At 38.3% G+C, this 25,119-nt stretch overlaps 1 protein-coding gene across 1 annotated transcript in view; it reads right to left on the reverse strand.

Annotated features, from left to right (window-relative positions):
* Positions 1-25,119, reverse strand: part of IMMP2L (inner mitochondrial membrane peptidase subunit 2) — a 972,863-nt gene that overhangs the window by 306,839 nt on the left and 640,905 nt on the right. Inside the window, exon 5 of the mRNA XM_018047172.1 lies at positions 13,285-13,350. Coding sequence (XP_017902661.1) covers positions 13,285-13,350 — 66 coding nt within the window. The remainder of the gene's footprint in view (positions 1-13,284; positions 13,351-25,119) is intronic.

The following is a 25,119-nucleotide window of genomic DNA, read 5'->3' on the forward strand; positions in this document are numbered from 1 at the left end:
AAGAATGATCAATTTCAAAATCTTATTAGTTCTGCTAGCCTGAACCATTCAGATTCTTATGTAGGATCACTTTCCGGGGGGGGCGGGGGGGAAGAAGATTCCTTTTATAACAAGAAATTTACAATTAATATTTACATTAACGAATATTTTCAAGTTGTATAAAACTGTGCAGACTTTAATTTCAAAATCAACATTTTAAGTATGGGAATAATTACTGCTTGTACCTAAGATGCTACTATATACATAAGTGTCTATCATAATGACTTAGATAACATTTGAATATTTTCATTATACAATGAAATAAGTTGAGAAACAAAATTACTTAAAGGAACAGAACCTCTAGGTTATATCAGCTCCTTCCTCTCTGGACTCTCAGTTTAATCCAGCATAGGCAGACTGAGCTAAAATAAAAGCCAAAAGATAGCTGGACTTCTGTGCTGGGCTTGTAAGAGGAGACAAAAATAGGATGAGGGTAATATGTGGGTACTGAATTGTTCCAACTGCAGGGCTCTTCCTTTTGTGTTAAAAGAAACTATTTGGGCAATGAAATTTATACTACTCTTTTATGAGCATTGTGACTGCTCCCCAGTAAAGATGGTTTGCAGGGTTCTTATGGTATAATACCTTTTCCCCATCCAGATCAAGATAAATACCTTCATTGTCCAGGTACACTCATGTGGCTTCTGGCAATTCAGCAAAAATCTCAGAGGAGCAGCTCAGTATTTTCTCTCCTACTGTCCTTTGATTCAGCTAACATATAACCAAAGAACCCATGGCTTTTAGGCTAATTCTTCTCTTCTATTTAAAGTATTGGCCAAGACTAGAAGTAAGTTGTGTATTTTTTATTGATTTCCCAGTTATGAGAAAAAAAGTAGGCAACACAGACCAAGGACTGGCAAACTATGACCTACAGGCCAAATCTAGGCCAACATCTGTATTTGTGAATAGATTTTTATTACAGTGTTCATTTTGTGTATCATTGAGAATTGTTTTCTTGGTACAATATCAGTGTTGAGTACTTTTGACAGAGACAGCATGGCTTGCAAAGCCAAAACTATTATGGGCCTTTGACAGAGAAAGTATTCTGATCCCTACTATAGTACAATAAGAAACAAATATCAAAATTATGAAATATCTTGCCAATAGGTAACAGTGTGCAAAAAAAAAAGCAGGTCAAGATCCTAAAGATAAGGTATAGCCAACCTGGGAGTATGTGAATAGAAAGTTTTAAAAGTGTTTTTTCTTCCAACTCTTGGATTCACAAAATATGGAGCTATATCTTAGCCTAGAAGCACAGTCAAATTACTTCAACAAAGATAAAAAAATGATAAATCTAAAATGGGCAAGGCAGTCTTCTAAGCATTGGTTTAGCACTACGCTAATCAAATTATATCTGTTATTTCATGTAGAAAGTTAAATCACATTACATTTTGATAGCATGTTAAAACTCATAAGAGAGGATTAGTACATATACTAATTTACCTCATTTGTTCTTCACAATAACCCTGGAAATGGGTTTTGTTAAAAAATCAAAACTCAGAGAAGTCAATCACTTTCCCAAGGTTACACAGCTTGGAAGAAAACAGAGCTGACATTGGATCTCTTATCATTTTAGTTCAAGTGTAACATTCTTTCCACTTTATTATGCGACCTGTATGGGTTTTAGGCATTTTAAAGACATTTTGAGATGAAAAAAATTAATAAAACCTTTAGAGCATCCACAGCTAATTAAATCAACATATCAAACACATCTGCTTCCTACATGAAATTCTTCCTTCAAACATTTTAAAAGAGAAACCATGGTCAAAGTTAAGTTTAAACCAGGTTAGCTGAAATCTCACAAAAATAGAAGAGCTACCCGTTCTGTAATTATTAAGTAATTATTCAGGTTGGAATATTCTTGAATCTTCCTGGCATGCTTCTTAAGCTTATAAAGGTATTTTAAGACAATCTTTTTAGTTTTCTACTGAGATAATCATACTTATATGTCTTTTCGAAATATTTGACAGACTTACATTATTGTGAGCAAAGGTAAAAAAAGTCAATATTTCGTTCAAAGAAGTGTACAAAAGTTAGCATTTCTCTCTATTTTAACTGGGAGTCCACAACTTCAGAAAGTAATCCTCCTAAGAAATGTAATTAAGCTAGCAGCAAAGAAGGCTAATACACTGATCGCTGATACTCCAGCCAGCTTTAAATGTGATACACTTCCTGTCAGGAAGAATCAGATTTCAGAAGAGCACTTCACATATCCTATCTGTACTGGGTAACTGGATGAGGCTAATGGCAGAAATGAGGAGCAAAGTCCCAAAGCCAGCTCAAGCAGAGAGAATAGGAGCTTAGTGAAAGCGTAGTTGGAAACTGACTACTGTCTCCGAGAGAGAAGCAAGGAGATGTGGACCAGGATGGAGCCACATTACAGCATCCTGACAGGCTCCCTGGGTCTTCCCAGGTGGCCACTAGTGGTAGAGAATCTGCCTGCCAATGCAGGAGCTGTAAGAGACTTGGGTTCGATTTCTTGGAGGAGGACATGGTAACCCTCTCCAGGATCCTTGCCTAGAGAATCCCATGGACAGAAGAGCCTGGAGGGCTACAGTCCCTAGGGTTGCAAAGAGCCAGACACGACTGAAGCAACTTACCACAAGCTAAGCCAGTGGGTTTCCTACCTGAAATACCACAGTTATTTCAGTCCATGGACTACCTGGAGAGGACATGATGGTGCTCATACTTCCTTTTAGATATGGTGAGTTTAATTTGAAGAGTATTAAATAATGAGAATATTAGTTAATATTTATTTTCATGTTCTTGCCTTTAATTTTCTATAAATGGTTTTCTCTAGATCATAAGCCACAGCTACTGTACATTACTCCTGGGACTATTAGTTATTACTTAGGCCTTACTAAATAAGCAATTCTGGATTGCCATGTTTACAAATACCTACCCAGTATAGACATATGAGTATACTAGTAGAACATAAATATACCTGAGTATATACACATTGGGAAATCTCAAGTATATATTTTTATTCATGGAGTATTTAGGGACAAACTTTTGCTATAAGATAAATAATTTTCAAATTATTTCATTCTCCTACTATGTAACACAGATTAGAAGGATATATACCAGATAAACCTCTGTAAGGCTAAGCAAAAAGGGGCCTTTTCTTTTTACTTCATATGCCCAGTATTGTTTGAATTTTTTCTACTAACCCTGTATTACTTTCACAATTAAGGAAGAGGCTGGAAATGTCCTGTTCATCTCAATCTTCAACCTGAAAGCTGTCTCTAACACAACCCAGATCCTTAGGTCAACCAGACGCTTTCCCTCCAATATTCCATGGGCCTTGCCTCATCTCCCTGGTGGCAATTCTTTCATTACATTGTTTTATTTTGTCTTTTTGCTGATTTTGTTGTTTTCAGACCAAACTATAAGTTTAGAAGGCAAAGGCTACCTATGACTTTTTATAACCTCAGAATCCTACAGTGTCTAGCACATTGTAAATACCTCAGGCACTCAATAAATGATTAAATCATGATACCTATTAATAATATCCAATATTTACTGAACACACAGTTACGTGCCAAGCATTGTGCTAACCACATTATATCCACTGCTGCATATAATCCTTAAGAAAACTCTATGGAGTATTGTTATTATAATTTCTATTTTAAAGACAGATGAAAAATTTAAGTTTAGAGAATTAAGTAATTTGGCAATGTAAAACATTAAGAGGTACAGCTGGGATGTGAATCAAGGAAGACTGAATTCAGAGTTTGTACTCATAACCTCTACACACAGGGAATGAATAAATGAATGACTATGCATGAATGAACAAATATGGAAGAGTTTCATGTCTAAAGAAGATTCCTATTCAAGAGACAGGACATTTTCTAAGATAGAAAATGAAACCAGAGAATCACTGATGGGGAGTGGAGAGAATACTGCAAAAATAATATTATTATGGTATATTAGTAACGCCATAATAATACTTAGTAACTGAACAAGAGCAAATAATAATATAAATCTCCCTACAATTCTAAATTGATCACAGAAGTAATCTGAACTTTAAAAAAAAAAACAAGGTCGACATTTCTACACAGGAACTTAAGGTAACTATCTCTCTGATGTTTGGAAAGAAATACCTATTGCTAAGGCATAGAGTTTTTATTAGCAATTCCGATTTTATTCACGGATATAGCAGTAGTGTGACAAATAACCATCTACGACTACATAAAAGAAAGAAATATTTCCAAAGCAGCATGAGTTACCTATCAGTCCCTAATTCTGTAATAAAGGAGACTTAAAATTCTCTAGCAAGAAGAAGGCAAAAATGTCCAGAATATATTAATAACTTCCCAGGTTCACATTGGAGGGAAGCTGATGATTTTTCACAAATGCCTCTAATTTAGAGGTAACTGAACTCTTGGGCAGACTCTGAAACACATATTTTCATTATTCAAACTCTTAGCTATTAACTAACAGCACTGGTTAGACTCTGAGTACTAAGCATAGATGTGCCATGGTATTTTGCTTTGGAAAAGTTACTGTTCAAATTAAACCAAGCTAAAGGGCCTTAGCACTCTCGCCTGGAAAATCCCATGGACAGAGGAGCCTGGTAGGCTACAGTCCATGGGGTCGCGAAGAGTCAGACACGACTGAGTGACTTCACTTTCACTTTTCACTTTCATGTATTGGAGAAGGAAATGGCAACCCACTCCAGTGTTCCTGCCTGGAGAATCCCAGGGGCGGGGGAGCCTGGTGGGCTGCCGTCTATGGGGTCACACAGAGTCGGACACGACTGAAGTGATTTAGCAGCAGCAGCAGCAGCAAAGGGCCTTAGAGCTTTCTGAAAACTTTCTGTTCAATTTAACAACAGCTAGGACCCAGTGTGTAAACACGCTCCTGTCTTCAGCAGCAACCATCTATCTCATTCCCATTTGAAAATTATAAAAGAAACTGTTGTTTTCCATACTCGTAGAAAACAATGCCTTCACCAATCTTTATCAGGGTTCTGGACACAGGCTTCTTTTCAAGTTCCTTTTTCATTCTATCCTTCCTTTTAGGACAGATGAATTCCTAATCTACCAAAAAAGCCATAAACCAATGTATGGTCTTCAAAGAGAGCCATAGAGACACATCATATGCATGTGTGCCTCGTCACTCATGGGTGTCTGACTCTTTCTGACCCCACGGACTGTAGCCTGCCAGGCCTCCTCTGGCCCTGGGATTTCCCAGGTAGGAATACTGGAGTGGGTTGCCATTTCCTTCTCCAGGGGATCTTCCTGGCCCAGGGACCAAATCCAGGTCTCCTGCATTGCAGGTGGATCCTTTACTGCCTGAGCCATCAGGGAAGCCCAATAGACACATTAGGTTCCTATTATTCAGAATATTACACCAACCATAAAAAGCAGTTATTAAACAAACATCATTTTTAGCTTTACTGGGGAAAATTCAATTTAGTTCTCTTATTCTTCATATAAAGCTTCATCATTTGCTGGAATATAATATGTTCCAACCATCTGTGATAGGTTAATATTGATTTTCCTATCTTCAATAGCACATTTAAGATCAACAAGCTTTACAATGTTTAAATTCCAGTGATTCAATAGATATTTTTTTGCTAATACCAGAAAGTTATTTTTAATATGTTAGGGTGTTTTGACATTTTACAAAGTAAAAGTCTCCAGACTTGAAGGGGAATTATTTAAACATTTTGCAGTGAGAGAAGTCTCACAATTGTCTACCTCAGACTACACTGCAGTATCAATACTTGTGAGAGAAAAAGCCTTACGCTATACTTCACAAAAGGAAAATCACTGCTGTGAATACACCACCATTGATCCCACCAGATCTAATACATCCCTGGGGCCACAAAGTGATTGTTTTATGTGAACACTTCTTGGAACTCTTCTGAACAAGGAAGGCTACAGACTAAATAAAATCAATTTGTGTGACATGAATTAGAAAGTAGATTATATTTTCTGGTAGAGTGACCACTTGTCGCAGTTTGGGCAGTACTGTTTACGCTGATTACTCCAGTGTAATAATTACCATCATCCCTTTTTGCTCTAAAAAGTGTCCCAGCTTAGGTGATAAAGTATTTGATTTCCCTCTTCACTAGGGGCTACAAAGACTATTCATTTAGTTCATTGAGGTTGCAGACCACATGGAAGCCCAGATTCCAAATGTCTGTAAAGTGTATTTGACCAAGGACGAGGGCCAAGAATGCTAGATTTCATTTCTGACCAGGCTGACAAAATCTGTGAAAGAGAAATATAAATGTCCCAATAAAAAATACTGATGCTTTAGAACTTTCAATTGTGGTTGATTCCTATTGACTTGCTGCAATTTAGTGCTATGTACTCATTTTATGCTTTTTTTTAAACAGGGCTTCTCTGTGAGTCATAACAAATTAATAAGAAAAAACAAATAACTATGAAAAATATTTCGGTGGAGCTAATGAGTATTGATATTACTTTCATTACCTTTTGACTGTTAATGTTATAGATAAACATCCTCATTTGGGTTAACTTTATGACAAAAGCTAACATTCCTAGCTAAGCTATCCAGAGAATCAAGCAATTGCTTTGTGATTTTAATCAATGTTGACATCAAGGTAGAACATTTGGACCCCTGAAAGTCTCCTCTTTTATAGTCTTAGCAGCAGTTATCTGAATTTTTTCGAACAAATACTTCAGCTCTACTTATCATTTGTCAATATAATCATAATGACAGTGATTACAAATAATGTGACTACTTCTGAGAATCACTCTGAAATAACAAATCAAAGTAGTCATCATTCATGTCATAAATAAGGTTACCTAACTACTGTTAGAAGAAGCTAGATGTGATTTTCCCAAGAGAAAAATACTTTGACCGGTTATTTGGGTCAGACTGCCTCCCTTTAGCCTATTCTCCTCACAGCAGGCAGAGTGATCCTTTAAAAACACCAATCAGATCATACCGCTACATGGCTCAAAGCTCTGCACTGGCTTGCCATCCCCCTAGAATAAAATCCAAAGTCCTTACTATGACCCACAAAGTTCTGCAAGTCTCTAAAATCTAATCTCCTACATCCATTTTCTTCCTGCATGAAAATGCAACATGCTGACATCTTGTAAACTCATCTAACATGCATCCTTCTCAGATTTGCATTTGTTATTTATTCCTTTAGTCTGAACTGTCCTTCCCCAGACACTAGAATGGCTCTCTTCCTCCTCTTCTCCCTTAATTTAGGTATCTGCTTAAATCCCTTCTCCTTAGAGAGTTTTACAGTAAACACTCTACCTAAACTAACAATCAGACTCCCACCATCACTCTATACTTCGTTTCCTACTATATTTTTTCTATAGCACTTCTAACTTGTGACATTGCATTATGCGATATGTTTCTTTGTTTATTATTAGCTTCAAACCACTAGAATGTAAGCTCCATGAAGGAAAAGACTGTCTTTTTTGCTCAACTACGCCTTTCTAATGTCTACACTAGTGTTCATTAAATGAACAGTTGTAAGGACTATACTGTCAGTGAACTGTTTATGTTAAATATCTAGAAATATTTTCAAATTTTGTGATGCAGTGTTTTGGTTTCTGGACATGATAAAGTCAATTTCTTCTGAAAGGGTATTTCATGTGATGTTGGTAAGAGTGTAAATATACACAAACCTCTTGAGAGGGGGATTTGGCTGTATATATTAGAACTAAAAGTAATAACCTCAGATATGCAGATGACACCACCCTTATGGCAGAAAGTGAAGAGGAACTAAAAAGCTTCTTGATGAAAGTAAAAGAGGAGAGTGAAAAAGTTGGCTTAAAGCTCAACATTCAGAAAACTAAGGTCATGGCATCTGGCCCCATCACTTCATGGCAAACAGATGGGGAACCAGTGGAAACAGTGTCAGACTTTATTTTTGGGGGCTCCAAAATCACTGCAAATGGTGACTGCAGACATGAAATTACAAGACGCTTAGTCCTTGGAAGAAAAGTTATGACCAACCTAGATAGCATATTGAAAAGCAGAGACATTACTTTGCCAACAAATGTCCATCTAGTCAAGGCTATGGTTTTTCCTGTGATCATGTATGGATGTGAGAATTGGACTGTGAAGAGAGCTGAGTGCCAAAGAATTGACACTTTTGAACTGTAGTGTTGGAGAAGCCTCTTGAGAGTCCCTTGGACTGCAAGGAGATCCAACCAGTCCATTCTAAAAATCAGCCCTGGGTGTTCCTTGGAAGGAATGATGCTAAAGCTGAAACTCCAGTACTTTGGCCACCTCGTGCAAAGAGTTGACTCATTGGAAAAGACTCTGATGCTGGGAGGGATTGGGGGCAGGAGGAGAAGGGGACGACAGAGGATGAGAGGGCTGGATGGCATCACCGACCTGATGGACGTGAGTCTGAGTGAACTCTGGGAGTTGGTGATGGACAGGGAGGCCTGGAGTGCTGCGATTCATGGGGTTCCAAAGAGTCGGACATGATTGAGCGACTGAACTGAACTGAACTAAACTGAAAAGTAACAACAGCAGCAATAGCAAAGCATTTGTTGACTATTTCCACTTATAGGTATCTACTCCATGAGAATAAACACACAAGCGTATGAAAGCATGTGTGCAAGGTTGTTCATGACAGTACTTTACATTTTTCAAACTTATGTTACTTCTGCAATTAAAAAAAAAAAAAAAAAAACTTCCCTAGAGAGTAAGGTCAGAGCAAATACCAAGGAGAGCAGGTATAGTCTAATCAAAAATGAGGTAGTGAAGGGCAATGCTAAGGAAAGTGACTCCTAATCTCACTGCCAGAATGTGGGAGGCTTCAGGGCATCTGCTATATGAGCTCTGTTCAAGCGGTTCCTTATAACCGTAGCATCAGAACCAGGTAAATTACCTGCCTAGACACAGCTGACTAAACCAGGCAAGGGCACCTACTCCAAAGGCAGCTGACCAATTAGTTGACCAGTGCCCTGTAGGGAGGATGAATTCTAGATCAGAAGGGCAAACTCAGACTTCTCTCGGGTAGTTTAAGTATGACCCACACCCAAGGATGTCAGCAGTTGACAATGGAGCAATACCAGTAGGAACACAGACAGGGCAGCAGAAGTGCTGTGCCAGCAGACAGGGCACAGGTGTACAGAAACCAGAAGTGCTGCTCCTGGGCTCTGTCACCCTGCCTTCACCCGGACTTTCAAACGAATGCTCTTTAAACTGGATTCTACTCAGGTTCGATCCCTGGAAAAGGGAACAGCAATGCACTCCAGTACTCTTGTCTGGAAAATTCCATGGACAGAGGAGACTGGTGGACTGCAGTCTGTGGGGTCTCAAAAAGTGAGACACAACCCACCTTTAGACACAACTCACTTTTAGCAACTAACACTTTTGGGCTTCCCTGGTGATTCAGATGGTAAAGGATCTGCCTGCAGTGAAGGAGACCTGGGTTCCATTCCTGGGTTGGGAAGATTCCCTGGAAAAGGGAATAGCTACCCACTCCAGTATTCTTTCCTGGAGAATTCCATGGAGAGAGGAGTCTGGCACACCACGGTTCATGGGGTCGCAAAGAATAGGACACAAATGAGTGACTAACATTTGCCTTAACTGTAATCTGAAGGAGTTTAACCAACAGAACATTAAATTGAGGACTTGATCAAGCTTTTCAAAGCCTTAACCTTTGAAAAAATGATGGTTCCCTTTATAGCCTCTAATTATGTATAATTCAAAATAAAAACAGCATAAAATGCACAGTAAGGATAGCCAAGTCCTGATGAGTGTTATCTCCCCACGATCCCCCATCTTTGGTCATTTAGTGAAATAATACTTTTTTTTTTTTTTTTTTTTTTCTGAAAACGTACATTAGTGCTTAGCTTGCCTACTAGGTAATCTGGTATTACCCAGGGTAAAAGTAGGAATGGAAATTCTAGGTCTGGAAATGGCAACCTATTTCAGTATGCTTGCTTGGAGAATCCCATGGACGGAGAAGCATGGTAGGCTATAGTCCATGGGGTCACTAAGAGCTGGACATGACTGAGCGACTTCACTTTCACTTTTCACTTTCAAGCACTGGAGAAGGAAATGGCAACCCATTCCAGTATTCTTTCTTGCCTGGAGAATCCCAGGGAGAGGGGAGCCTGGTGGGCTGCTATCTATGTTGTCGCACAGAGTTGGACACAACTGAAGTGACTTAGCAGCAGCAGCAGCAGCAGCATAGACAGAGGCACCTTGCCTACTACAAGTTAGGACACTAACTGACAAATGATTTCCAGTGGTAGCGTGTATACATGCATGCTCAGTCGTGTCTGACTCTTTGTGACCCCATGGACTGTAACTCACTAGACCTTCTGCCCATGGAATTTTCCAGGCAAGAATACTTTTCTTCATTACCATTTTAAGCATATGAGAACATATAAAATTTTTAATATGGTATGAGTGGTAGACAGATAGCATATTAACTTTTTATATGTTCTCATACACTTAAAAATGGGTAACAGAGAAAGGGAGTAACCACATTAATAAACAGTATTTTATTCCCTAACTATCCCTTAATGTTTTTCAACATTGTTAGAAAATCATTATAGGAATATATTCAATTACTAATTAAAAGTGCAAGAAGGCTAGGATATCAAGGATATGGAAGTATCAGATGAATAAAAGTTAAATTTTTCTTTTAAAACACCAAATACAAAAGCAGTTCTCTTTTAATCAAGTATTAATCAGTTTTTAGAGGTTACAGAGTAGAAAAGTCTTGAGCCTTGTTACTTTCATGCTTTATATCATTCATTGCTACATGATAGAATAGCAAAGAGGGTAGAAAGGGATGTATGTCTCAAGTGTCAGTTTGCAGAATGGAACAAGCAAGAGGTTCAACATGTGGGTTGCAGCCATGGGGAAAGAAGGTGTAAACCTACTACATTCCCATAAACCCTTTTCTCATCCTTCAATCCTGTACTATTAGCCCTTTTTCTCGCTCAGCCTCTCCTCTGTGAACAGAATATTTATATTTACTGAGGAAAGTAACAATCCTGCCTCTTTTTCAGAAAGGTCTGTTGTAGGGCTTTTGATTGCACAGGGTTGGTTTTTTGTTTTTTTTTTTTTGCCCGTTTGTTTGTTTTTTGATGTCCAACCAAGCTTTGCAGTCTCACATTGTGTACTAGTTATCTAGTGACCAATAATATTACATCTGAATTAAAGTTGTGTTCTCCTTGAATTATACTATAAAATGAGCCCCTTGCCATTCCTAATTCTGTTACTTTACATAGATGAAAGTTTCCCTGCTTTGCTGATCAATTATTTTGTTTTGTTTTTAAAATAGCTTTATTGAGACGTAACTCATATAATTTACCCATTTAAAAAGTGGAACTCACTGATTTGAATATACTCATAGAGTTGTATGTTCATGTAATCAAACGTAATCGATAATGTGAGGGAATAAACTACAGATGCACAACATGGAGAAACCCCCCCTCCCGCCCCCGCCAAAAAAACATGCTATGCTAAGTGAAAGTAACCAGATACAAAGGACGACATATATTAAAATGTAAGTAAAATTTCTAGAAAAGGCCAACCTATAGAAAGCAGATCCATGGTTGTGTGGCATTAGCAGTGGGGATTTGTGGGAACCAGAGTTTAGGACAAATCTGGGAAGGGAATGTTTGAACGTAATAGGAAGTTTCAAATCTAGATTGTGGTGAGGGTTGCACAATATATAGATTTATATTAAAAATCACTGCACAATATATTATAAAGTGGGTGAATTGCACAGCATATAAATTATACTTCAATAAGGATATGACTGGCTGACTGAGCAACAAGGATTTTGGAAGGAAAAAGACCAAAGAAATACTCATGAATACAGACCAAGCACATCATACCCCAATAGCTCTCCTGATAACTGAGGTCTTGAACAACCTTTGTTTATGGGGATACTAGCTGTCAATATTTATCATATTAGAAATTACAGTGGAGAATTTTTAGATATCTTAGTTATTCAATATAAAATAACAATAATAAGCCTATATGTTAACAAAAAGAACAAGTTGAATGAAAAGCACAATTGTTTTTCAAAACAAGAGAAAAAATAGTGAGAAGGGAGGCTTTTTTTTTTCAAACATGTTTGCCAATCTGTTTAGTATCTGGCTTAATAGAAGACAGCCCTTTCTGTATCTACTTCTGCCTTCAGTCTGCTGTGATATCATACATTATGTAACCTCTGGAAAACTCCACTGTACACTCAAGAGAAATGACAGTGAAAAAGCAAGTAACCTCTTAGTATTAAAGGGAAGGCAGTTTTGATCAGAGACCCTCACAAAGGGTCTTGGAAACTCCCAGTGCCCTCTGGGCAATCCTTTGAGAACTGCTGGTCGAGATTTTACTCTAGATCATTTTAATGAGATTGCTTAAACTGTACTGTCAGTAATCAAATAGTCTAGGATCAAGCTTTTTGGGAAAACAGGATCAAAAAACTTTCTAAATATAGTTTCAAAGCATAGTGAATCCCACATTGTATAGACTTGGCTGTAACATAGAATAAAGTAAGCAATCAATATGAGACATTGCACACTACATCAGTATTTACTTGTTGAATCTAAAACATGATTCTAGATTTATCAGCAAGCAGAATAAATAAAACATTATTACATATTGTTAAAACAGCTGATTGTTACAATGTTATTCTCTTTTATTTTGGCCAAGTGTTCTATGGGATCTTAGTTCCCTGACCAGGGTCAAACCTGTGCCCCCTGTATAGAAGCATGGACTCTTAACCTTTGGATTGCCAGTGAAGTCCCAATGTTATTTTCTAAAGCTACTGTTTTTGTCACTGATTCAGAAGTTTCCGTTTCACATTCATTTACATCTTTCCCCATCCTTATTATAATAAAATCTCCCCTTTTGTTTCTGTATTTGCTTCTAAAATAATAAAGTATTATTGAATTTTTATAAAATGAAACTTGACATCATAATCTGAAAAATGATGCTAATTTAAATATATGAAATACGGTTATTTAGTGGTCATTTGACAAAATGCAGTTAATTTCACCTTAATTAATATCTATTTCAAATGTGTCTCCCAGTAAAGGATAAGAGTACCATCAGTCAGCTTATGGACATGTCATATCCTATCAAATGATTGATGATACTCACTAAAGATGTGGTAGTTCATTTAGAAAGTCTCCAAAGCTTTGAAGCCATCAAATACACCTTTCAAGACTGAGATATACCTTCCAAGTAGTGTGATTTAAAACTCAACAAAAATCTAGACATTTATAAGCTGAGCTCAAAAACCATAGCTTAAGTACTTACTTTACAATATCTCCTTCAAGAGCAATCACTCTCTTAATGATCTTCTGTTCTGGGTTTTTAGGGGACCTAGAAAAATAAAGTTATATAATCAGTTATGTCTGTTGTTTTAAGAAAATGGAAATAAATATTACAAGAAAATAAGCTATATTAAAGTCATCACAGGACCCTTTGCAACCATGACATGACATCAGTCCTACTTAAGTCTTAAGTGAGAAGGAATTATCAAAGCACCTGTAGGAAAGAGGATTCATGAAACAAATCATTTCAGATATGACCTCCAAATGGTAGTATTTATACCTTTAATTTTAGTCTGTCTTCAGTTCAGTTCAGTTCAGTTCAGTCGCTCAGTTGTGTCCGACTCTTTACAACCCCATGAATCGCAGCACACCAGGCCTCCCTGTCCATCACCAACTCCCGGAGTTCACTCAGACTCACGTCCATCGAGTCGGTGATACCATCCAGCCATCTCATCCTCTGTCATCCCCTTCTCCTCCAGCCCCCAATCCCTCCCAGCATCAGAGTCTTTTCTAATGAGTCAACTCTTTGCATGAGGTGGCCAAAGTACTGGAGTTGCAGCTTTAGCAACATTCCTTCCAAAGAAATCCCAGGGCTGATCTCCTTCAGAATGGACTGGTTGGATCTCCTTGCAGTCCAAGGGACCCTCAAGAGTCTTCTCCAACACCACAGTTCAAAAGCATCAATTCGAGGGAGAGAGGGAAAGATGGCGGAGGAATAGGATGGGAAGATCACTTTCTCCCTCACAAATTCCTCAAAAGAACATTTCAACGCCGAGCAAACTCCACAAAACAACTTCTGTAGGCTGGCAGAGGACATCAGGCAACCAGAAAAGCAGACCATTGTCTTCAAAAACAGGTAGGGAAAAATATAAAAGACGAAAAAGGAGACAAAGGAGGTGGGGAGGGAGCTCCGTCCCGGGAAGGGAAGCCCGTTCCGGGAAGGGAATGTTAAGAAGAGAGGTTTCCAGACACCAGGAAACACTCTCCCTGCTGAGTCTGTGGCGAGCCTTGGAAACAGAGGGCAACAAAACAGGAAGGAAAAATAGATAAATAATTAAAACCAACAGATTACAAGCCCAACAGTAACTCCCCCAGCGGAAAAGCAGCACAGACGCCTGCATCCGCCATTGGGAAGCGGGGGCAGGGCAGGGATGCGCGGGAGGCGCGGGCTGCAGAGCTTTGTAAGAATCGGGCAGGAACGCCCCACGCGCAGCCAGAACGATCTAACGTGGGCTAGCAAACCAGACTGTGGGATAGCTACCACGCGAAAAGCTCGAACATAAGACACCGCCAGGACCGAGCACAGAACATAGGACGGAACGGAAAAAGCCGGCTGCAGACCATTCCCCGCCGGGGACAGGCAGCCAGAGCTGTAAGGACTGGAAAGGGGCAATTGCAGACCCGGAGAGACTTTACATACCTAACTGCAAGCAGGCTCCTTTGCTAAGACTTCTGGGGGTGCTGGACAGTCACCGTCTGCCTCACGGGGTGCGCCAGCGGTCCACCCAGAGAGCTGAGCGGCAGCGGCGGAAAAGGTGACAAGCCGCGGCGACCGTGCTCGCCAAACTCCTGAGCTACTCGGACCTGGGAAGGGCACAAAGCGCAGTCCCAGCCGAATCTGTGCCTCTGAGTGCTGCCTGAGCGCCGAACCTGAGCGGCTTGGACCGGGGAAGTGCACGCAGCCTAGGGCCGGCCCCAGACGGTTCCCGGCTGAGCATCGTAGAGCTGGAGCGGTTTGTGCGCCGCGAGAAAGGACAGGTCAAGTGGGGCTGAGATGCAGTGTGCACACGACAGTGCTGTTTGTTTGCAGCATCCCCGCTCCCCACAGCGTGACTGAACTAGTGAGCCTAAAAAACCAGCAAACAGAAGAAGTTAAACAGAGGGACCCACCTTGGAAGTGAGCCCACATGGCCCATAACATCAGAGAAGGGCCAGATATAATTTTTAAAATCATTCCTTTTTTTTTTTTTTGCTTTTTGCCTTTTTGTTTTTTTTTCTTTTTTTTTCTAGCTTTTTTTTAATTGTTAAGTCTTCTATTTCTCCTCTAATTTTTATTTCTATAACCTATTATTACTATTATTTTTTTTTTTTTTAAGGCAAACACCATATATACTCTTTGGATGGTTGTTGGTGTGTTTTTTTTTTCTTTTGTTTGTTTGTTTTTTAATAATTTTTTTTTCTTTCTTCCTTTTTCCTTCTGCTTTACTTTAATACTGTATCTTTGAAAATCCAACCTCTACTCTAGATTTTTAATCTTTGCTCTTAGGTTTTTCTTGTCAATTTTGTACATTTAAAAACCCAAACTTCACTACCCAAGTTTACCTGAGAGCGAGATTACTGGCTTGACCACTCTCTCCTCCTCTGGACTCTCCTTTTTCCCCACCAAGTGGCCTCTGTCTCTTTTCTCCCCCATCTCTTCTCTATCCAACTCTGTGAATCTCTGTGTGTTCCAGACGGTAGAGAACACCTAAGGAACTGGTTACTGGCAGGATTTGTCTCTCTCCTACTCATTCCTCTCTCTTATCCTCCTGGTCACCTCTGTCTACTTCCTCCCTCTCCTCTTCCCCGTATAACTCTGTAAATACCTCTGAGTGGTCCAGACTATAGAGCGCACATAAGGAAGTGACTACTGACTAGCTTGCTCTCTCCTCTCTTGATCTCACCGCATCTCATTCCAGTTACCTCTAACTATCCCCTCCATCTTCTCTTCTCCTTGTAACTCAGTGAACCTCTCTGAGTGTCCCTCAATATGGAGAAACTTTTCATCTTTAATCTAGATGTTTTATCATCGGTGCTGTATAGATGGAGAAGTCTAGAGGCTACTGTAAAAATAAAACTGAAAACCAGAAGCAGGAAGCTTAAATCCAAAGCCTGAAAACATTAGAGAACTCTTGAATTCAGGGAACATTAAGCAATAGGAGCTCATCAAATGCCTTCATACCTACACCGAAACCAAGCTCCACCCAAGGGCCAACAAGTTCCAAAACAAGACATACCACGCAAATTCTCCAGCAACACAGGAACACTCCCCTGAGCTTCAATATACAGGCAGCTCAAAATTATCCCAAAACCTTTGATGTCTCATAACCCATTACGTGTCACTCCACTGCACTCCAGAGAGAAGAAACCCAGCTCCACCCACCAAAACTCCAACACAAGCCTCCCTAACCAGGAAACCTTGACAAGCCACTGATAGAACCCCACCCAAAGTGAGGAAGCTCCATAATAAAGAGAACTCCACAAATTACCAGAATATAAAAAGGCCACCCCAAACGCAGCAATATAACCAAGATGAAGAGACAGAGGAATACTCAGCAGGTAAAGGAACAGGAGAGTTGCCCACCAAACCAAACAAAAGAGGAAGAAGTAGGGAATCTACCGGAGAAGGAATTCCGAATATTGATAGTGAAAATGATCCAAAATCTTGAAATCAAAATGGAAACACAGATAAATAGCCTAGAGACAAGGATTGAGAAGATGCAAGAAAGGTTTAACAAGGACCTAGAAGAAATAAAAAAGAGTCAAAATATAATGAATAACGCAATAAATGAGATCAGAAACACTCTGGAGGCAACAAATAGTAGAATAACGGAGGCAGAAGATAGGATTAGTGAAATAGAAGATAGAATGGTAGAAATAAATGAATCAGAGAGGAAACAAGAAAAACGAATTAAAAGAAACGAGGACAATCCCAGAGACCTCCAGGACAATATGAAACGCTCCAACATTCGAATTATAGGAGAAGAAGACAGAAAGAAAGATCATGAGAAAATCCTTAAGGAGATAATAGTTGAAAACTTCCCTAAAATGGGGAAGGAAATAATCACCCAAGTCCAAGAAACACAGAGAGTTCCAAATAGGATAAACCCAAGGCGAAACACCCCAAGACACATATTAATCAAATTAACAAAGATCAAACACAAAGAACAAATATTAAAAGCAGCAAGGGAAAAACAACAAATAACACACAAGGGGATTCCCATTAGGATAACAGCTGATCTTTCAATAGAAACTCTTCAGGCCAGGAGGGAATGGCAAGACACACTTAAAGTGAAGAAAGACAATAACCTACAGCCCAGATTACTGTATCCAGCAAGGATCTCATTCAAATATGAAGGAGAAATCAAAAGCTTTACAGACAAGCAAAAGCTGAGAGAATTCAGCACCACCAAACCAGCTCTCCAACAAATTCTAAAGGATATCCTCTAGACAGGAAACACGAAAAGGGTGTGTAAACCCGAACCCAAAACAATAAAGTAAATGGTAATGGGATCATACTTATCAATAATCACCTTAAACGTAAATGGGTTGAACTCCCCAACCAAAAGACAAAGACTGGCCGAATGGATACAAAACCGAGACCCCTCTATATGCTGCTTACAAGAGACCCACCTCAAAACAAGGGACACATACAGACTGAAAGTGAAGGGCTGGAAAAAGATATACCACGCAAACAGAGACCAAAAGATAGCAGGAGTGGCAATACTCATATCCGATAAAATAGACTTTAAAACAAAGGCTGTGAAAAGAGACAAAGAAGGTCACTACATAATGATCAAAGGAACAATCCAAGAAGAAGATATAACAATTATAAATATATATGCCCCCAATATAGGAGCCCCGCAATATGTAAGAGAAATGCTAACAAGTATGAAAGGGGAAATCAACAATAACACAATAATAGTGGGAGTCTTTAATACCCCACTCACACCTATGGACAGATCAACTAAACAGAAAATTAACAAAGAAACACAAACTTTAAATGATACATTAGATCAGTTAGACCTAATTGATATCTATAGGACATTTCACCCCAAAACAATGAATTTCACCTTTTTTTCAAGTGCTCATGGAACCTTCTCCAGGATAGATCACATCCTGGGCCATAAATCTAAACTTGATAAATTCAAAAAAATCGAAATCATTCCAAGCATCTTTTCTGACCATAATGCATTAAGATTAGATCTCAATTACAGGAGAAAAACTATTAAAAATTCCAACATATGGAGGTTGAACAACAGACTTCTGAATAACCAACAAATCACAGAAGAAATCAAAAAAGAAATCAAAATATGCATAGAAACTAATGAAAATGAAAATACAACAACCCAAAACCTGTGGGACACTATAAAAGCAGTGCTAAGAGGAAAGTTCATAGCAATACAGGCATACCTCAAGAAACAAGAAAAAAGTCAAATAAATAACCTAACTCTACAACTAAAGCAACTAGAAAAGGAAGAGTTGGAGAACCCCAGAGTTAGTAGAAGGAAAGAAATCTTAAAAATTAGGGCAGAAATAAATGCAAAAGAAACAAAAGAGACCATAGCAAAAATCAACAAAGCCAAAAGCTGGTTCTTTGAAAGGATAAATAAAATTGACAAACCATTAGCCAGACTCATCAAGAAGCAAAGAGAGAAAAATCAAATCAATAAAATTAGAAATGAAAATGGAGAGATCACAACAGACAACACAGAAATACAAAGGATCATAAGAGACTACTATCAGCAGTTGTATGCCAATAAAATGGACAACGTGGAAGAAATGGACAAATTCTTAGAAAAGTACAATTTTCCAAAACTGAACCAGGAAGAAATAGAAAATCTTAACAGACCCATCACAAGCATGGAAATTGAAACTGTAATCAGAAATCTTCCAGCAAACAAAAGCCCAGGTCCAGACGGCTTCACAGCTGAATTCTACCAAAAATTTCGAGAAGAGCTAACACCTATCCTACTCAAACTCTTCCAGAAAATTGCAGAGGAAGGTAAACTTCCAAACTCATTCTATGAGGCCACCATCACCCTAATACCAAAACCTGACAAAGATGTCACAAAAAAAGAAAACTACAGGCCAATATCACTGATGAACATAGATGCAAAAATCCTCAACAAAATTCTAGCAATCAGAACCCAACACCACATTAAAAAGATCATACACCATGACCAAGTGGGCTTTATCCCAGGGATGCAAGGATTCTTCAATATCCGCAAATCAATCAATGTAATTCACCACATTAACAAATTGAAAAATAAAAACCATATGATTATCTCAATAGATGCAGAGAAGGCCTTTGACAAAATTCAACATCCATTTATGATAAAAACTCTCCAGAAAGCAGGAATAGAAGGAACATACCTCAACATAATAAAAGCTATATATGACAAACCCACAGCAAACATTATCCTCAATGGTGAAAAATTGAAAGCATTTCCGCTAAAGTCAGGAACAAGACAAGGGTGTCCACTTTCACCGCTACTATTCAACATAGTTCTGGAAGTTTTGGCCACAGCAATTAGAGCAGAAAAAGAAATAAAAGGAATCCAGATTGGAAAAGAAGAAGTAAAACTCTCACTGTTTGCAGATGACATGATCCTCTACATGGAAAACCCTAAAGACTCCACCAGAAAATTACTAGACCTAATCAATGAATATAGTAAAGTTGCAGGATATAAAATCAACACACAGAAATCCCTTGCATTCCTATACATGAATAATGAGAAAGTAGAAAAAGAAATTAAGGAAACAATTCCATTCACCATTGCAACGAAAAGAATAAAATACTTAGGAATATATCTACCTAAAGAAACTAAAGACCTATATATAGAAAACTATAAAACACTAATGAAAGAAATCAAAGAGGACACTAATAGATGGAGAAATATACCATGTTCATGGATCGGAAGAATCAATATAGTGAAAATGAGTATACTACCCAAAGCAATTTACAAATTCAATGCAATCCCTATCAAGCTCCCAGCAACATTTTTCACAGAACTAGAACAAATAATTTCAAGATTTGTATGGAAATACAAAAAACCTTGAATAGCCAAAGCAATCTTGAGAAAGAAGAATGGAACTGGAGGAATCAACTTGCCTGATTTCAGGCTCTACTACAAAGCCACAGTCATCAAGACAGTATGGTACTGGCACAAAGACAGACATATAGATCAATGGAACAAAATAGAAAGCCCAGAGATAAATCCACACACATATGGACACCTTATCTTTGACAAAGGAGGCAAGAATATACAATGGAGTAAAGACAATCTCTTTAACAAGTGGTGCTGGGAAAACTGGTCAACCACTTGTAAAAGAATGAAACTAGATCACTTTCTAACACCGCACACAAAAATAAACTCAAAATGGATTAAAGATCTAAATGTAAGGTCAGAAACTATAAAACTCCTAGAGGAGAACATAGGCAAAACACTCTCAGACATAAATCACAGCAGGATCCTCTATGATCCACCTCCCAGAATTCTGGAAATAAAAGCAAAAATGAACAAATGGGATCTAATTAAAATTAAAAGCTTCTGCACAACAAAGGAAAATATAAGCAAGGTGAAAAGATAGCCTTCTGAATGGGAGAAAATAATAGCAAATGAAGCAACTGACAAACAACTAATCTCAAAAATATACAAACAACTTCTGCAGCTCAATTCCAGAAAAATAAACAACCCAATCAAAAAATGGGCCAAAGAACTAAATAGACATTTCTCCAAAGAAGACATACGGATGGCTAACAAACACATGAAAAGATGCTCGACATCACTCATTATTAGAGAAATGCAAATCAAAACCACAATGAGGTACCACTTCACACCAGTCAGAATGGCTGCGATCCAAAAATCTGCAAGCAATAAATGCTGGAGAGGGTGTGGAGAAAAGGGAACCCTCCTACACTGTTGGTGGGAATGCAAACTAGTACAGCCACTATGGAGAACAGTGTGGAGATTCCTGAAAAAATTGCAAATAGAACTACCTTATGACCCAGCAATCCCACTGCTGGGCATACACACCGAGGAAACCAGAATTGAAAGAGACACATGTACCCCAATGTTCATCGCAGCACTGTTTATAATAGCTAGGACATGGAAACAACCTAGATGTCCATCAGCAGATGAATGGATAAGAAAGCTGTGGTACATATACACAATGGAGTATTACTCAGCCGTAAAAAAGAATTCATTTGAATCAGTTCTGATGAGATGGATGAAACTGGAGCCGATTATACAGAGTGAAGTAAGCCAGAAAGAAAAACACCAATACAGTATACTAACACATATATATGGAATTTAGGAAGATGGCAATGACGACCCTGTATGCAAGACAGGGAAAGAGACACAGATGTGTATAATGGACTTTTGGACTCAGAGGGAGGGAGAGGGTGGGATGATTTGGGAGGATGACATTCTAACATGTATACTATCATGTAAGAATTGAATCGCCAGTCTATGTCTGATGCAGGATACAGCATGCTTGGAGCTGGTGCATGGGGATGACCCAGAGAAATGTTATGGGGAGGGAGGTGGGAGGGGGGTTCATGTTTGGGAATGCATGTAAGAATTAAAGATTTTAAAATTTAAAAAATAAAAAAATAAATAAAATTTAAAAAAACAAACAAACAAAAAAAAAAAAACAAAAGCATCAATTCTTCGGCGCTCAGCCTCCTTCACAGTCCAACTCTCGCATCCATACATGACCACAGGAAAAACCATAGCCTTGACTAGACAGACCTTAGTCTTAAGGATGATCTAATATTCTATTTACGTAAACATCATCTTAACTTTTAAAATACTTCTAACACTAATATATTCTACCCTAAAAAATAAACCTGAGTCATAAACTTAAGCTTCAGCTTTGAGTCCCTTTTTGAAGTTTTAATTTTGACAGGCTAATTTTCTTCTTCAGATGTGGATTTTCTTATCTTTAAAATGGACAGGGATGTGAAAAGAGCATCTTGTGAGAATTACAAATTAAGATACTAATATTAAATTAAATGAGGCAATGTATATAAAGCAACTAACTAATTACATAAGAAAATAATGAGGCATTTCTTTAAAATGATAACATACTTGTTACATTTTATTTAAAATAAGGAAAGAAGTTTGATTTTAAAAAGAAAACACTGAAGCTGCATTATTTTTAAAAAACAAAGAATTTGGAGTCTTTGTTGTTTTTTTCCATGTTGGTTTATTTCTAACAAAGCACTTGGACCAAGCCCACCCAGGAGAGAGGATATCACTTCCACAAGGGCTTGAAGGTTGGGGCTATTCTTAACCCCTTGGTTCCTTACCACATTTCTCAGTTAAAGCTGCTCTGTCTCTTGTGCTAAAGGAGCAGTTGCGGAGGGGCAGAGCCCAGCCTTGCTGGAATGTTGTCATTGATACTAGCATTATTCTATCAAAGTGCAGAGGAGACAGTGTTCGAGGTTCCTGTAAGCTCTGGGTTTTCCTTCCTCCAAGACCCTACCATCTTTTTGATATAATATCAGACACTCCTAGAGGGAGAGGCAGATGGAAGGAGAATCCGGGGTCTGAGTTCTAGGAATGCTAAGGCACAAGAGGAGGAAATTCTTTGAAATTACACTTAGGTTTAGCCATGTAAAGATTATGTAATACAGAGATCAGCCCTGGGATTTCTTTGGAAGGAATGATGCTAAAGCTGAAACTCCAATACTTTGGCCACCTCATGCGAAGAGTTGACTCATTGGAAAAGACTCTGATGCTGGGAGGGATTGGGGGCAGGAAGAGAAGGGGATGACAGAGGATGAGATGGCTGGATGGCATCACCGACTCGATGGACGTGAGTCTGAGTGAACTCTGGGAGTTGGTGATGGACAGGGATGCCTGGCATGCTGCGATTCATAGGGTCGCAAAGAGTCGGACACGAATGAGTGACTGAACTGAACTGAAGGTAACTGATACATTCTGATATGCTTAATGTGGACATCATTTATTTTAACCTATGATTAATAGCTATGGTAAATGTTACAAGGTGATACTATTTACTCTAATAAATACTCCCCTCCCCTTCTCTTTCCTCCTCCCTGCTCACTTTGTCTCTGGGATCCCTCACTCTGGGAGAAGCCATGTCTGTCCTCAGCAACCTTGCTGTGAGTGAGCTTAGAAGTAGATCCTTCAACAGACTCATAGATACAGAGAATAAAAGAGTAGTTGCAGGGAGAGAGAGGAGTGGCGACAGATTGGGTGAAATAGATGAAAGAGACATAGGGATACAGACTGCCAGTATCAAAATAAATAAACCACCAGGATCTAATACATAGCACAAGGAATACGGTCAATAATATTATCATACTTTGTATGGGGACAGATGGTTACTAGACTTATTGTGATCATTTCCCAACATATGTAAATGTTGAATCACTATGCAGTACTTCAGCAACGAACACAATATTGTATATCAAATACATTTCATTTTTTTTTAAGTAGATCCTTCAGCCTCAGTCAAGTCTTCAGAAAGTACAGCAGTAACCAACAGCTTCACTGCACCTTCGTGAGAGACCCTGAGCCACACCACCCTCTGAAGATGCTTCTGGCTTCCTGATTCCTAGAAAATGTATGAGATAATGAGTGTTGGTTGTTTTCAGCTGTGGGAGGTTGGAGCACTTTGTTACATAGCAATGGTTATCACAATCTTAAGATGTCCAATTTCCTGGCAGTAACATTTTAAATCTTTTGATCTTAAAAGGTCTGTTTCAAAAAACATATCACACATCACATAAATGATCATTTAATATGGATTTGAAAATCAGTGATAGATAAAAACATAATTCCAATTCAAGTCACATTTTGAATTGAGTTACCTTTAAAAAGGAAGCTAAATGGAAAAATATTAAAAAGATTAAATACATTCAGAATTTAATACCTCATTAAGGGAAACATGCAGGTTTTAATAAGGTGTCTATTTCACACAGTATATTGCAGAGAAAAGAAAATCATCTAAATAATTTGTGGCTTAGATGTCATACTTACTGACACAACTTTTCACTAGATTGATTATTAACATTCTTTATTTTAAAACAGGAATTTGATCAGAGTTTTTGAGTGATCTGTCCCCTTCATGAAAGGGAGTAAATCTACAAACTTAATGTCATTCATGTACAGCTAGAGTGGGGAATCTGGCCCATTTAAGATGATGGATTTCATATTTTCTGTGCAAGGAAATATGATATTGATATTTAGGAAAGTTTGCCTCCATCCATGTCTCTCGGTTTAGATAACAAGAAATGTATAAAAAATTTTCAGTCTCAGTGATCGCCTAAGAATTGTACATTAAAACAACAGGACACTGTTTTCCTGTTATATCGAAAAAGGAACAGTAATAATACCATTAATACAATTTGTTATTGAGTGTTGAGGGACACGGGAGTGTTTAGGGACACGGGTACATGTCCTAAAATAGATAATCATGTAACATACCTTTCTGTAAACATGTCAAGATTTTATACTCTCTTTAACATATCACACTTTTAGAAATTTATTCTTATGAAATGATTGTATATATATACAAAATTTTAGCTACATGGATTCTATTTTTAAAGAGGAAAAAATCAACAAGATTGTTAAATAAATTAAAGTTCATCATATAATAAAATATCATTCAAACATTAATGTTACAAAAGAATGTTACAAAATATTACAAAAGAATTTTTAATGATGCGGCAATATCAACAGAATATATAGATTAAACATGCAAGTTAGAAGAATGTATGTGTGACTAGATCTGATAGAGTGCCTGATGAACTATGGACGGAGGTTCGTGACATTGTACAGGAGCCATTGTACAGGAGCTCAACTGGAATTCCATCACCTCCACTAGCTTTGTTTGTAGTGATGATTTCTAAGGCCCACTTGACTTCACATGCCAGGATGTCTGGCTCTAGGTGAGTGATCATACCATCATGGTTATCTTGGTCATGAAGATCTTTTTTGTATAGTTCTTCTGTGTATTCTTGCCACCTCTTCTTACTATCTTCTGCTTCTGTTAGGTCCATACCATTTCTGTCCTTTATTGA

The sequence above is a fragment of the Capra hircus genome, chromosome 4 (genome assembly GCF_001704415.2).
Source record: "Capra hircus breed San Clemente chromosome 4, ASM170441v1, whole genome shotgun sequence".
Classification (NCBI taxonomy): Eukaryota; Metazoa; Chordata; class Mammalia; order Artiodactyla; family Bovidae; genus Capra; species Capra hircus.